Source organism: Crinia signifera, chromosome 3, assembly GCF_055691185.1.
Source record: "Crinia signifera chromosome 3, ASM5569118v1, whole genome shotgun sequence".
NCBI lineage: Eukaryota > Metazoa > Chordata > Amphibia > Anura > Myobatrachidae > Crinia > Crinia signifera.
Window position 1 is genome coordinate 83073813 of NC_139219.1, and position 14133 is coordinate 83087945.

Genomic DNA, 14133 nt, shown 5'->3' on the forward strand with positions numbered 1-14133 from the left:
CCTGCTGTATACTGGAACTGCGTCAACGGAAGCCGGAGCGCCCAGGATACACACCGCCCAGTCTCTGCCTATGTATACTGGGGACACCGTGCCGCAGTGGCCTCATCACTGGTGATTCCCGCTGTCAGCTGCGATGCCAGGATTTGGGCCAGGGAGCCTTTCACACCAGTGCTAGTCCCGGGTTGTTCCCGGGGCCAACCTGGGAATTTAGGCTGGTGTAAAAGGGGTATCAGTGCCAGTTCACCTCTTGTAAACTCATTTGGGTATCTTTATCTCTTACATACTACAGAAGTGTCTTGATTGAAGTGGGACAGTACAATTTAAGCACCGCTCCTATCAGGACTGCATTCTCTGATTTAGAAAGCAGATGGGAGGTATGTCTGATTCCCCAGTGATTAGAGGAGACCACAAGGGATAAGGAGCAGTCTATGCCCCCTTAGAGAACTGAACAAGCGAAGGACCATCCTAAACCTCACACTCATAATGCTCAGAGGTCTGCCCTATGTTTCATTTCATTTTCATGTATAATATGGTTTTGTTGTAATGGAGCAAATGTACTAAGCTGTGGAGAGAGGCAAAGTACCAATCAGCTCATAACTGCCATTTTTGAATCACAGCCTGCAGAGTGGCAGCTAGGAGCTAATTGCCTACTACTTTATCTGTCTCCACAGCTTAGTACACATCCCCCATACAGTGTTGTGTAAAGTGGTACTACCTTATAAATATAACATTTAAAAAGAATGATTTAAAACATCGTTCCCTCATACTTAAACCTAATGATATTTAAATGGTATGGTAATTCCCAATAAGTGCTTCAAGGAAAGCGCAGCTGAAAGATGTACGAGATAATCAGTAACGCATAAATATTTCAGGTTTAGGGAGGAGAAATTACTTGCCAACAATCCTGCTTGTTGGGTCCAGCGTGGGGTGGTATGACAAAATAAATGTGTTCTGCATAATGTACTCTACATTTCCAGTACAGAATGTTAGCAACTATGGTGCATAAAGCACAGATTTCATTTTTAACATTTCTTCAAAGACAGTTGTGTGTTTTGTTCTGTATGTACAAGTAAATCCAATGGAGGTTAATTCTATATTGTGTGATCTGCAGTGTGAATAGCATTTACTACAGCCTCAGGGGGTATTAAGACCTGAACACACGGATACAAATTCAAATTGCTGTTATAGATAGATTGCACATACGTATGGATCGTAGTACGCATGCGCAAGGCAATTCTGTTCATTATTTTATCTGTCGCTGACCGTACGCAAGTTGATTGACAGAAAAGTGGATTTTTGTAAGAACTTACCGTTCGAACCCCTTTCTCTGAGTTCATCCTGGTGACACAGCTAACCTTGGGATGTAAGAGGGTCCGCAGGAGCCAAGGCACGTATGCTGAAGTCTTTGTATGCAGGCTCCTCCCTTCTGCATCCCATCATGCTTCAGTTCAACTTCTAAAGCACACTAGGATACATAACTCAGTACAATGCCCAACATCTTATATGCACAATCATATAACCATAACATGACACACATCAACAGTATGACTTACTGAGCGTAAGGGAGGGATCGCTGTGTCACCAGAATGGACTCAGAGAATGGAGTTTGAACGGTAAGTTCTTACAGAAATTCCCTTTTCTCTTTCGTCCAGTCCGGTGACACAGCTTAACCTTGGGACGTTCACGAGCCGGTCCTTTGGGAGGGTACGCTCAGACTGCCAGCTCTCATCACTGCCCGTCCGAATGAAGCGTCCTCCAACGCGAACTCATGGAACCTGTGATATTTGGTAAAGGTGTGAACAGAGGACAAGTGGCAGCCCTGCACAACTGCTCCACTGTAGCCCCACGACGCACAGCCCAAGAGGAAGCAACTGACCTGGTGGTATGTGCATTAATTTGAGAAGGAACAGGTCTACTAACCTTGGTGTAAGCAAAGGCAATTACTGACCTTAAAAAAGGAGGGGGTGGGTGGAGCGCTATGAACAATAATTGGTTTGAGATAAGTTTATAACATGAAAAATTTATTTCTATAGTAAAATGATCAACTTGTGCAGTGCACTAGGTTGGTATATAATATAATAACATTTAGACACAATGTATTGCACAGAATATCAAGTAGTACAGAACATTTAAAAAATGTACATTGTTTTGAAAATAAAAATAAAAAGGTTTTGGAAAAAGGGTCTGATACTTATGGTCTGAAGTCCCGTTTCACCCAGGGTGGGGAGACGTAGATGGAGTTAGAACAATCCTGGGATCAATCCTTAAATATCTGGAGATAGTTGGGGTCCATTGAACCTTGCCGGATTCTTGTTTTACGCTGGAGGATGCTGTTAGAACCCCTGATGGAGTGTGGGGAGTCCTCAACAATAATGCGGAATTTGTAATCCTAATTTTGCAGGTGGTGGTTCCCAAATTGATATTACAGCTTTAAGGCCCAGGTATTGCAGAGTTGGGGTAGTCAGTCTCCAAATACTTGTAGTAAAGATGAGTGGTAGGGGTCAGACCAAAGATGCCCAATTAAAATCAGCAGGTTCTCCCTGACATGTTTCGCCGTCCAACTGACAGCTTTTTCAAAGGTGAAAAACTTTGAAAAAGCTGTCCCCCCACTATCCACGTCGGCGTGGAGTTGAGAATAGAAAGTGTGGCGAGCGCAGCGAGCCACCGAGCCTGAAGCGTGGCGAGCGCAGCGAGCCCGGCGAGGGGACGCGGACACCTGTGAAGCCCGCGAGGGGACGCGGATACCTGTGAAGGTATCCGCGTGCGCTCGCCACACTTTCTATTCTCAACTCCACGCCGACGTGGATAGTGGGGGTATGAAAAGGTCGTAGGACGCGTACCGCCGCCCCTTGCGGGCTCGCTGCGCTCGCCACGCTTCGGGTTCACGTTGATCGTGGGGTGGCGTTAACAATTGGGGGGCCATTTCACACTTCAGGGTGCCTATTTGGCCTCTGTGGGCCATTTAACATTGTTCCCTATGGAAAATCGGGTCAATTGGGACATTTAACATTGTTCCCTATGGGAAATCGCGGTAATCGCGTCGGTCGCATCGCATGCGATTTTTTGGTCGCATACGATGCGACCAACGCGTTTTACATTTTAACATGTATTTCTATGTAAAATCGCGGGCATCGCATCGGTCGCATCGCATGCCATTATAATGGCATGCCATGTACATGCGATGCCCGCGATGGGCGCCCTCCTAGGTAAAGATTACCATGCGGAGACTTACAGGACAAAGCTCCTAACTCCGATACACGTCTAGCCGAAGCAATGGCTAACAAAAAAGTCAATTTCCAAGAAACATATTTAAGGTCAGCCGACCTTAACGGTTCAAATGGAGGGTTCTGCAAAACTGACACAACCAACGCTAAATCCCAAGGCGCCACCGGCTGCCTATATGGAGGTTTTAGCCTGGTTACGCCCTGCAAAAAAGTTTAAACCTCCGGCTATCCTTTTCTGGAAGAAAAGGGACAGGGCAGAAAGCTGTACTTTTAAGGACTGTAACCCCAAACCTGTTGAGCACCCATCCAGCAAAAAATCTAGCAATCAAGACACCTTGAACCTAGAGGTGTGCAGTTTCTGACACTCACACAACCTGATTTTCCAGACTCAATGATAATTTGCAGCAGACACCGGCTTACGAGCCCATAACATAGTCTGGATAACTGCCTCAGAGAATCCTTTTTTCTTTAATAAGGAAGTCTCATAAGCCAGGCCGTCAAATTGAGCCGAGCTAGGTCCAGGTGCAGAAATGGACCTTGCCTTAGAAGATCCTGTCGAAGAGGAAGAGGCCAAGAGTCCGTTGACAATTTCAGAATGTCTGAATACCACAACCTCTTGGGCCAGTCTGGTGCAATCAGTATCGCTTGTACTTGTTGAGACTTCACTCTTCTCAGTACCCATGGTATCATCGGGAATGGGGAAAAAACGGAAACCAGGTGAAAGTGCCACGGAACCGTCATGGCATCTACCGCCCAAGCGGCTGGGTCCCTGGTTAGTGAACAAAATCTCGGAACCTGACAGTTTTTCCTGGGTGCCATTAAATCCACTTCTGGGAGCTCCCAGCGACTCACAATCTCCTGTAACACCTCCTGATGTAATGATTATTCCCCCTCCAGCAGGTCCTCTCTGCTGAGGAAATCCGCCTCTACATTCCGGATCCCCGGAATGAACACAGCTGACAGAATAGGAATGTTGATTTCTGCAAAACTGAAAATCCTCGAGACTTCCTGCATAGCCATCCTGCTGCGAGTCCTGCCCTGATGATTCAGGTAAGCCCCCGCCGTGGCGTTGTCTGACTGTACCCGTATCGGGAGTCCTTTCAGAAAATCTTCTTGTGTTCAAAGACTTCAGCATAGGTGCTTTGGCTCCTGCGGACCCTCCTACATCCCAAGGTTAGCTGTGTCAGCAGGATGGACGAAAGAGAAAGCTGGCTTTTGTGGGAGGTAACGGGACATTTTCTGGAAGTGTCTCGGAAACTGCAGGCATGTTTGGGAAGAAGCCATCTGGCGTCAGCTATGGCCCCAATCTGTCTGCTTCTAACATAGCCGCCATGACCTGGTCTACGCACAGACTGCACAAAATAGAAAAAACATTCCATGGTGAGGGATCCCAGGGCTCTGCTAAATTGCATCAGGTCTGAATGACCCCCTAAAGCTGGGATGTAGACAAACATGTACCGCGCAGTAAGAAAATACACAAACTATTGTGGGTCTGCACTACAGGCCCCATAGCAGTTGCCCCACTGGCAGGGGCGGAAAATTTACCTGTGGGTCGGTCAAAACTCTCCTCTGTCGGGCCGTTTTGCATATTTTCTGGGCCGGACCATTCTGCCTAATGGCCTGAAGAGCAGTGGCCACGCCCCCTCAGCCAGAGCACACTGGCTGACACCTGTGACCCAGCAGGCCATCTTTTCCAGGCCGGACCATTCTGCCTAATGGCCTGAAGCGCAGTGGCCTTGCCTCCTACGCCAGAGCACTCTGACTGACACCTGTGACCCAGCAGGCCTGTGGCAGCGGCTGGAAGAGTGAAAGCTCCGCAGACAGGACAGTGTGCATCGGGAACCCTGCAGTGGCTTATCTGTCCTCTCTTCCTGCCAGCACTTTCATCCTACAGTGGTTGGCAGCCACAATATCAACAGTGAGTACTTCTGTACAGCCCCTGCTGAAAGTGGCTGTGGGGGGGGGGGGGGGGTGGGCGCGATCCCTCTCTCTGGGGTGAGATGTGGGGGAGGGGTACCCGCGATCCCTCTCTGCGATCCCTCTCTCTATCTGCGATCTCTCTCTCCCTTTCTCTGTGATCCCTCTCTCTCCCTCCCTTTCTCTGCCATCCATCTCTCTCTCTGTGACACCTCTTTTTCCTTCTCTCTTTCTGCGATCCCTCTCTCTCTGTGATCCCTCTATCTCTGCGATCCCTCTCTCTCTCTCTCTCTGCGATCCCTCTCTCTCTCTCTGCAACCCTCTCTCTATCTCTCTGTGATCCCTCTCTCTCTCTCTCTCTATATATATATATATATATATATATATGCGATCCCTTCCTCTATCTCACTCTGCGTTCCCTCTCTTTCTCGCTCAATGGAAACCCATATCTCTCTCTCTCTGTGACCTCTCTCTCTCCGATCTCTCTCTCTGCGAAGGCAAGAGGGGGTTACTGCTTTTGAGAAGGGCTCCCCTACCTTCCTTCCACCTACACGGCCCTCAAAAGACTCCACCCCTAGGGGTGCTTTCCCAGATGTCCCGGGCTGGTTTTCCATCCCAATCTGCCCCTGCCCACTTGTACTATATTAGTTAAACTAACAGTAAGAGAATAACAAGCTATTGCACGTAGACCACATTAGTAAAAGAAAAACAAAAATACATATGAGAATGCCAAAGAAAACATGTTCTTCGTGAAATAACAGTAACATACCAATGTAAGATGCTAATTACTGCATATTCAGAAAACTATTTTAAAGCAATGCACTCATTTATTTGCACAACAAAATAAAAGTCTCTTAAAAAAGCTTCTTATATAAACAAGAAGTCAAACCTATTGATTTAAGATCTTAAGCCTATTGCTAGTGACAGCACCTAATACAGCTTATATAAAATTGTAAAGAAGCAAACACGGTTGCCTCTGAATGCAAGAGAGAGTCCGATTTCTCCCTGGTACGGATGTCAATCCTGGCGCCTTTTTTCAATCCTCGGAATCGGGATTGAAAAATGTGCAATCCTAGGATTTCAGGGATCCCAGGATTTGCTTCCCTAATAAAAAAAAAAATCCCACGACCCCATATTGACAGCCCTGCACATTTACTGGGAGGTGCAGCTGGAATCAGCAGTGCGGCGGTAGGCTGTGCAGCGTGACCTCTAACCTTGTCACGCTTCGCAGAGCTGCACAGACAGGAGCAACCGGGCAACGTCTGAGCAAGATTCAAATCCCGGGATCCCCACAAACCCGATCCTGGGATTGGCCACCCTACTCCCGGGATAAGTATAACGGGGTGTTATGCTGTATACCATGTGTATACTGTAAGTCTATGCTAGGAGAGGAGTCTGAGATGGGGATTCATGTCTTCATGTGTTTGCATATACACATCACAGTGAATGGTACTGTATCATTGCTGCACCTCTATTGGGCGAGAGAATCAACCAGGTTACCCCGAAGTGCTTCACCTCTATTCTTGTATTTCCATTGATTCCATAATGAGTTAACTTGAACTAAACATTATATATTGTCATTTTAACAATAATAATACAACTGGCCACAAAACCCTGCACATTCACAACTACACTAACATTATTCTGTTAATTCAAAATATTAAGGACTATTCCAATAAATGACATCTAGCAGTATTATCCTTGCTGTGTCCGGTAACTATAAATGTGCCCATACACGGTACAATTGCCGTGTGCAATGAGATGCGTGCTCCCGCACACATCCCATGGCACAGCTCAAAAAGTATGAGCTGCACATACATGCGCATACAATTATTGTACAAGCGCATACGCATACAATTATTGTACCGTGTATGGGCACCTTTGTAAAAATTTGGTAATTAATAGATAACATTTATAGTCTGCCTCTGCCAGTGTTTCAATTGTTATTAACTACAGGCCTACAGGCCAAACACAGTATACAGACAGCAGCAGACACACATGCAACAGATGCTTATTTTCTTTGTTCTGCACCTTTACCTTCTGCCCCTGCAGTAACTTCTGGGCCTCTCAAGTAACAAATGCTTAAGCTGACATTTAATGTACTTCTGTGTTTTGGTAGAACTCAAACACATCAGTAAGGTAAACTATCTTTAGCTGTCAAAATATTCTTACAATTCCGCTGTAACAATGCATTCTTTAAATAAACTGTAATTCATACTGAAGTGTGTCAGTTACATTATGTTACTAATGTACATATTTGTCATAAATGTTAAGACAAGTTGAATGAAAACAAAAATAAAAAGATGTTATTCTATCATGTCTGAGGGGAACAACATATAAAAAGCTGTCAGTCCAGGTGATTAAGATGAAACCCAGCTGGGAAAATATCTTGATCTTTATGGAAAACAAACCAAATCTACACAGTCGATATTGAACTATCATTTGGAAAAAAGTATAATGTGGTATTTTAAAAACAATGAGAACATAAACATTCTGCATTGGTAAATTTTGTTATGGTTTATAATGAGGACAGAATGGATTCCTTACTACCTGAGGTCAAATATGTATATCCTTTGTTCTTTATACTGTATACATTGCATTAACAAACAGTTAACAATCATGTGAATTACTTTAGTGCAACGTATGTACAGTATGTACAGTATTCTTACATAGATGGAAAGCCACTAGCGCACGTTGGGCCTGATTCAGAGGACGGCACATTTGAGGGTCAATCGTAAATGTATCACAGCCATAGTGTGCATGTAGTGTGATACTCTTGTAACAGTGGTGGTAGTGTAATGATTGTGCAGTGTGATGGACCAACTGCTACAATTTGGGGCAGAGATGGTGAGAGTTTTTGAAAACGAGTCATGTTATGATCATTTGGGGTCTTTGGATATAGTGCTTCTGGTCCCGACACGTCAATTGCGTTGGGCATTATCAGCAATCATAGGGTTGATCAGAGGTCCAATAATGCACTTTTGGATGCAAGTGGCAGATGTGAGAAGCAGCCTGTGGACATCCCTGAGGCATTTGTCAGATCCACTGCAACTGAAGAAGCAGTGCAGACCCAATTTGCGCCCACCTCTGAATCCAGAGTTGGGCTCAATGTGTAACATCACTATCTTTACCTGCATTGGATTGATCTTCACAGACTTCTCAAAGCATTCCACACACTGCTGGAACTCCCGGTTTCGTAAATGGAGAAGACCTTTAGAACGTTGTGCACGGGCACTACGATGTTTGGACAGCTCCCAGGCTCTGTCGTAATATTGATGGTCTCGTAACACATCTCCAAGAAGGCAGTAGAGGCGTGGAGTCTCCTCCTTCTCTAGCTCCTGCCTCAGGATTTGTTCAGCCTACGGAAGACAAATGCCATAAGTTTGTGGGGCAAATAAACGTGTATATATATATATATATATATATATATATATATATATATATATATATATATATGTATAAAATGGGGATAAACAATTGTGGGACTTACTGTATAAAGAACTCATCAATATTCATATAAATGGATCAACTACGTCAAACATTCTACAAAATATATTTAATTTATATTGAAATGATCTAACAGTATAAAAAAAATACTTCTTTAAGTTCAAACTCATGTAACTTCACATCCAATCTATGTAGATACATAAAACAGAGAAAAGCAAGGGAGCAAAAGTATATTAGGAATCTAAAGGATAGTCCTCTAATCAATAAACCTTTGCAGATACGCTGGATGAGATCGATTTAAGAATCCTCTCTCATTAGGAACTGCAATGGCACAAGAAATGAAGCGTGTCACTATGCAGACCCCAGTAAATGTCAAACTATTACCAAGGTAGCAAGGGCTAATGAATGTCTGCTGTGTTGGTTAGTGCTATGTCCCTCCAGAGTTGAGAACATTCAAAATTGAGGTTCTACTTTTAAAAGCCAGAGGTAACGGTACTTTTCATCCTGAATTTGAAGCCCAATAACATTTAAAACCATAGTAAAAAAGAACTAAAAGCCGCTGCTCGAGAATATGAGCTTTCGTATCAGGGAGCTGACTGACATTCAAATCATTCATACGAAGTTCAGATACTGTAAGTGTTCATTGCTTAAACATGCACATAAAGTGAAAACCAAAGTGATATTACCCTACAGTACATAGCTAATCTAATGTAATCAGTAAAGAACTAGAACATATCAGCAGTTGATAATAGGTACAATTAAAGAAAAAAAAATCAAGATACCAGTTAATTATTTCTCTATACCAGATAGATAGATAGATAGATAGATAGATAGATAGATAGATAGATAGATAGATAGATAGATAGACACACACATTTATACAGATGTGCCCTCATACACGTAGCCTCAATATACCGCATCTTGGAAGAGTAGGCTTATACTCGAGTATATATTGTAATTGTAATAAACACTACCCCCAGAATTGATTATATATCCTGCTAGTACAGTATGCAGCCTGGCAGCATTTGATGATGATGATGATGATTACCATGTACGGCTGTGTCTGTGGTAGAAAATTTTCACCACACACAGCCATACCTGGTGTGCAATATAGGCATTGATAATGTGAAGTTTAGGCAACTATTAGTGTCAGTGTTTCAAGATTATATAGTGACAGTCTGTGCAAATTTTTCCCCCTAGACTAGAGATGGGTATACTGTACCTTGACAGGAAACAGTGCTGCAGTGGCAGTACTGACTGAGCGCTGAGGACTCTACTGAAGAAGCGGGCGGAGTTGGAGGAGGGGCCGAGGCAGCACGCAGGGAAGTGTATTATACACAAGGGCCTGACGCACTGCTCTGTGTCCTTGTATACTACAATATTGTAAAACACACAGCCGGGCATGCATATAGAATCTATATACAGATTCTATATGCAACAAAATTAAATTACTGGGGGTAATGGTCGGTCACGCTGCCAAGACACAGCCTGGCATGGATATAGATTCAGATGCATGGCTGGCTGTGTCTCGGCAGTGCGACCGTCCATTATCCCCAGGAATTTAATTTTTACCCCATTTAGGGTAATTTACCCCTTTTCCCTCACAAAATGGGCTAACAGGTCCTGTGTGACTTCACTAGAATTGGGGAGCAACTAGATTGCACCAGGAGACTGTGCTGATTAATTTAATATGTGATACTTGTATATCTGTGTGACTGAATCTGTATATGAAGCACAAAGGATCTTGATGTCGAAATGAAATACATGGCCACTGCTACATTGTAGCACTTTATATGCCGATTCAGCAAATCAGAAATGTCACATCAAATGAATCAGCACAGTCACATGGTGCATCCTAGTCACAACAGCAAAAAAGACACCCAACGCTCCCAGTGTCTCATCGGACTTTAGGTGCCCATACACGGTCCGTTTAACGGATCCGTTCGGCACTTAATTAGCACGCATCGCATCGGATCGCATCCCTAGTGCATGCACTGTGATCCGATGCGATGTGTACCTAGTACAAAAAGTATGTGCAGCACATACTTTTTGTACCGTACTGTGTGATGCGCGGGAGCGCGCATCGCATAGTACTAAACGGAGCCGGCGAAAACGAACCGTGTATGGGCTGCATTTGACTTTCTAATAAGGGCAGCTTGGTGCAACTGCAGCAAAGATGTGTGAGGACTCACTTGTATATACATATGCACCAAGGTCTATATTTTGATGTATATACGATTAAGTGATAAAGCTTCAATACATTATAAAAATTTGAGATATGTAATAAATTGTAAGAAACCAAGCCTTAGTCTAGGCTGCAAATTACAGGGAGCAGTCCTGATGTATCTATAATGCCAATGTAAAATCAATAAAACTACTATGTAGATGGATGGATGGAAATAATAATGGACAAAGTTCAGCTCATGTAGAAAATAAAATACATTTAACAATAATACTTATTTCTGATAAGCAGGAGATTATGTTCTCACCTTCCCATGCTGTCCAGTACGTTCATAACAAATAACAACATCTTCCCACATCTCTAGATTCTCATAGATCTGCAGAGCAGAGCTGATACATCCAAGATCATATAGTAAGCTTGCAAGTTGCCGCTTTAAAGTAAATATAAAAGAAATTATTACTTTAATCCCTATTCAAAGAGTATGTAGTCAGCTTATAAATACTTTCACGCCTTTAAATGATCATCCATTTTATTGGATTACTGTGTGACCATTATACTGTATATATACAGTATGTGTCCACGTACATCTTGGTTTTACTGCACCATGTATGGCGCAATATGGCACACCTTGGACTCTGCAAAAAAGTCACACTTTGTGATTTTTCTAAAAATTTTCTTCTCTAATCTATTACTTTATACAAGTTCTACTGCTTCAGAAATTTTTTAGACTCTATCTACTTGCTAAATTTGGAAAAACAGCTAAGCCGTGTTTTACATGTTGTGACAAATTGAGAAAAAAAGCCAAGATGTATGTGGACACATCTTGTATATATATATATATATATATATATATATATATATATATATATATATATATATATATATATATATATATATATACACACACTGTAGGGTATAACTATAGTGCAGAGAGTAAGTTGCCCTCTCCATATATAAATAATCCTGCAAAGTCATTACCTTATAAGTAATGCAGAAAAATAAAAAAAAGTTAAATAAAACAGTAGATAGGTCATATCATATAAACAGATAAAACGCTTTGGAACACTAAATAACCAGAAATAGTCACCGGGTACTGTATGTTTCAGTATAAAGCCTCTGGGAAAAAGAAGGGAAGCCACTAGGAAACAAAAGTGAAGCCTCTGGGAAAAAGAAGGGAAGCCTCTTGGGGAAAAAATGGGGAGCCTCTTGGGGAAAAAATGGGGAGCCTCTTGGAAAAACAAAAGGAAGCCTCTGGGAAAACAACAGGAACTTACAGAAAAACAAAGGGAAGCCTTCCAGCAAAAGGAAAAGGAAGAGAAGAGAAAAGCAAAAGGGAGGGAAATGTCGTGGAAAAGGAAGGGAAGCCTCCAGGGAAAGGAAAGTCTTTGAGGAAAAGACAAACTTCTAAGAAATAGGGGACATCTTGTATAAATTAAAATGGCAGAGGTGAGTAGTTGTGGAATAGTTACATATGATAAGTGAACTTGTTGGGAAAGACACTTTATAAGAATGAATGGCAATTAGTTCAGTAGTTCAGTTTTCAAAAGATTACACTAGATGGTGAGAGGAGTTCCAGGACAATACAGCAGAAAGGCAGTTTAGGATCAGAGCAAGACATTTTAATATGTGTGACCTCAGCATATTAATGCTACTGAAAACAATACAGAGTCGAAAGGAGCAAGTGTACAGAGAATACAGCATAGGCTCAAAGGACTGACCCTTCTGTGACACCAATAGTTGATGATGCCTCACTGGGATAAAAAACAAAAAAAAACATCAAAAAGGGAGCAATTGGACAATTAGGAGAAAGTGTCCCAAAATGTCATAAATCTAGATAACAGAACTCAACATCTTTTTAAACTATATAAACAACTTACTTGTATTTTCCAGATTGGAGGCATTTCCGAGCAATAGAAAACTTTCATTCGCTCAATAGCAGATGGGCTCTTATCTTCAAACTGGTCTGCTAGGGCCTAGAAACAACATTTATAGAAATCACTTAGAGCCTTTTTTAACATATGTTTGATATACAAAAAGGTAAAGCAGGATACTTAACCCCTTCCCGACATTTGACGTACATTTACGTCATGGTCGGGAAGTACTTACCGACACATGGCGTAAATGTACGTCATGGCATTTAACTGTCACCGCGTCTATAGACGCGGTGACAGTTTCAACATGTCTGCTGTCCCTGACAGCAGACATGTCCGTGCATGCCCCGGGGGGGCTGCGATGCCGCCCCCCCGTCGGCGATCGCTGTGATTGGCTGTTCAGTGTGAACAGCCAATTACAGCGTTTTCCTGTGTCACCGGCGAATAACGTTCGCCGGTGACACGGGATCAGAGGTGATTGGTGCTGTAAAGTACAGCACCAATCACCGCGGGGTGTAAGGGTGACACTGGTGTCACCCCACCGCACTCCGCCCGCCCCCAAAGGCCGTGATTGGTTCGTCGGACCGACGGACCAATCACAGCCAAGGAGGGGGATTTAAACTAACGGTGACTGCACTGCAGACGCCATTCCGGTCTGGAATAGCGTGCAGTGCGGTCACCGTACCTCCCTGCCGCCATACTGACCAGAACCTTGCTCCATAGCTTGCTCCATACTTACCTGATCGCTGCTTCATCACTGCTTCCTGGATCCTGTTACTACTTGTGCCTTCCTGTGAAATTGTGCTGCTGCAGTGTACTAGCTAGATAGAGAGAGATAGATAGAGAGAGATAGATAGAGAGATAGAGAGAGATAGAGAGAGATAGAGAGAGATAGAGAGAGATAGAGAGAGAGATAGTGTCAGAGAGTGCTATATTTTGTGCTGCTGCAGTGTGATCTAGTTATAGATAGAGAGAGAGAGATAGAGAGAGAGAGAGAGATAGAGAGGCCTAGTGACAGAGTGCTATATTTTGTGCTGCTGCAGTGTGAGAGTTATAGAGAGATAGAGAGAGATAGAGAGAGATAGAGAGAGAGATAGTGTCAGAGAGTGCTATATTTTGTGCTGCTGCAGTGTGATATAGTTATAGATAGAGAGAGAGAGATAGAGAGATAGATAGAGAGGCCTAGTGACAGAGTGCTATATTTTGTGCTGCTGCAGTGTGATAGTTATAGAGAGATAGAGAGAGATAGAGAGAGAGAGATAGAGAGAGATAGTGACAGATTGTGCTATATATTTTTGATATAACTGACTGCTGCCCCCTCCTTTTGTGCTGATCAGTATAAATTAACTGATCAGCAACTTTTTGGGGGCGCAGGTTTTTTTTTATATATAGATATACCTGTCAGTGCTGCTGCTGCAGTGTCATAGAGTGATAGATAGTGAGAGATAGAGAGATAGAGAGATAGAGAGAGATAGTGACAGAGAGTGATAGA

At 43.1% G+C, this 14133-nt stretch overlaps 1 protein-coding gene across 2 annotated transcripts in view; it reads right to left on the reverse strand.

Annotated features, from left to right (window-relative positions):
• TTC27 (tetratricopeptide repeat domain 27) overlaps nt 1-14133 on the reverse strand; it is a 414154-nt gene that overhangs the window by 81289 nt on the left and 318732 nt on the right. For both annotated transcript variants that reach the window (XM_083176116.1, XM_083176115.1), the window contains exons 12-14: nt 12648-12743; nt 11078-11200; nt 8273-8500 (exon numbers count right to left, since the gene is read on the reverse strand). In XM_083176116.1, coding sequence (XP_083032242.1) covers nt 8273-8500; nt 11078-11200; nt 12648-12743 — 447 coding nt within the window. The remainder of the gene's footprint in view (nt 1-8272; nt 8501-11077; nt 11201-12647; nt 12744-14133) is intronic.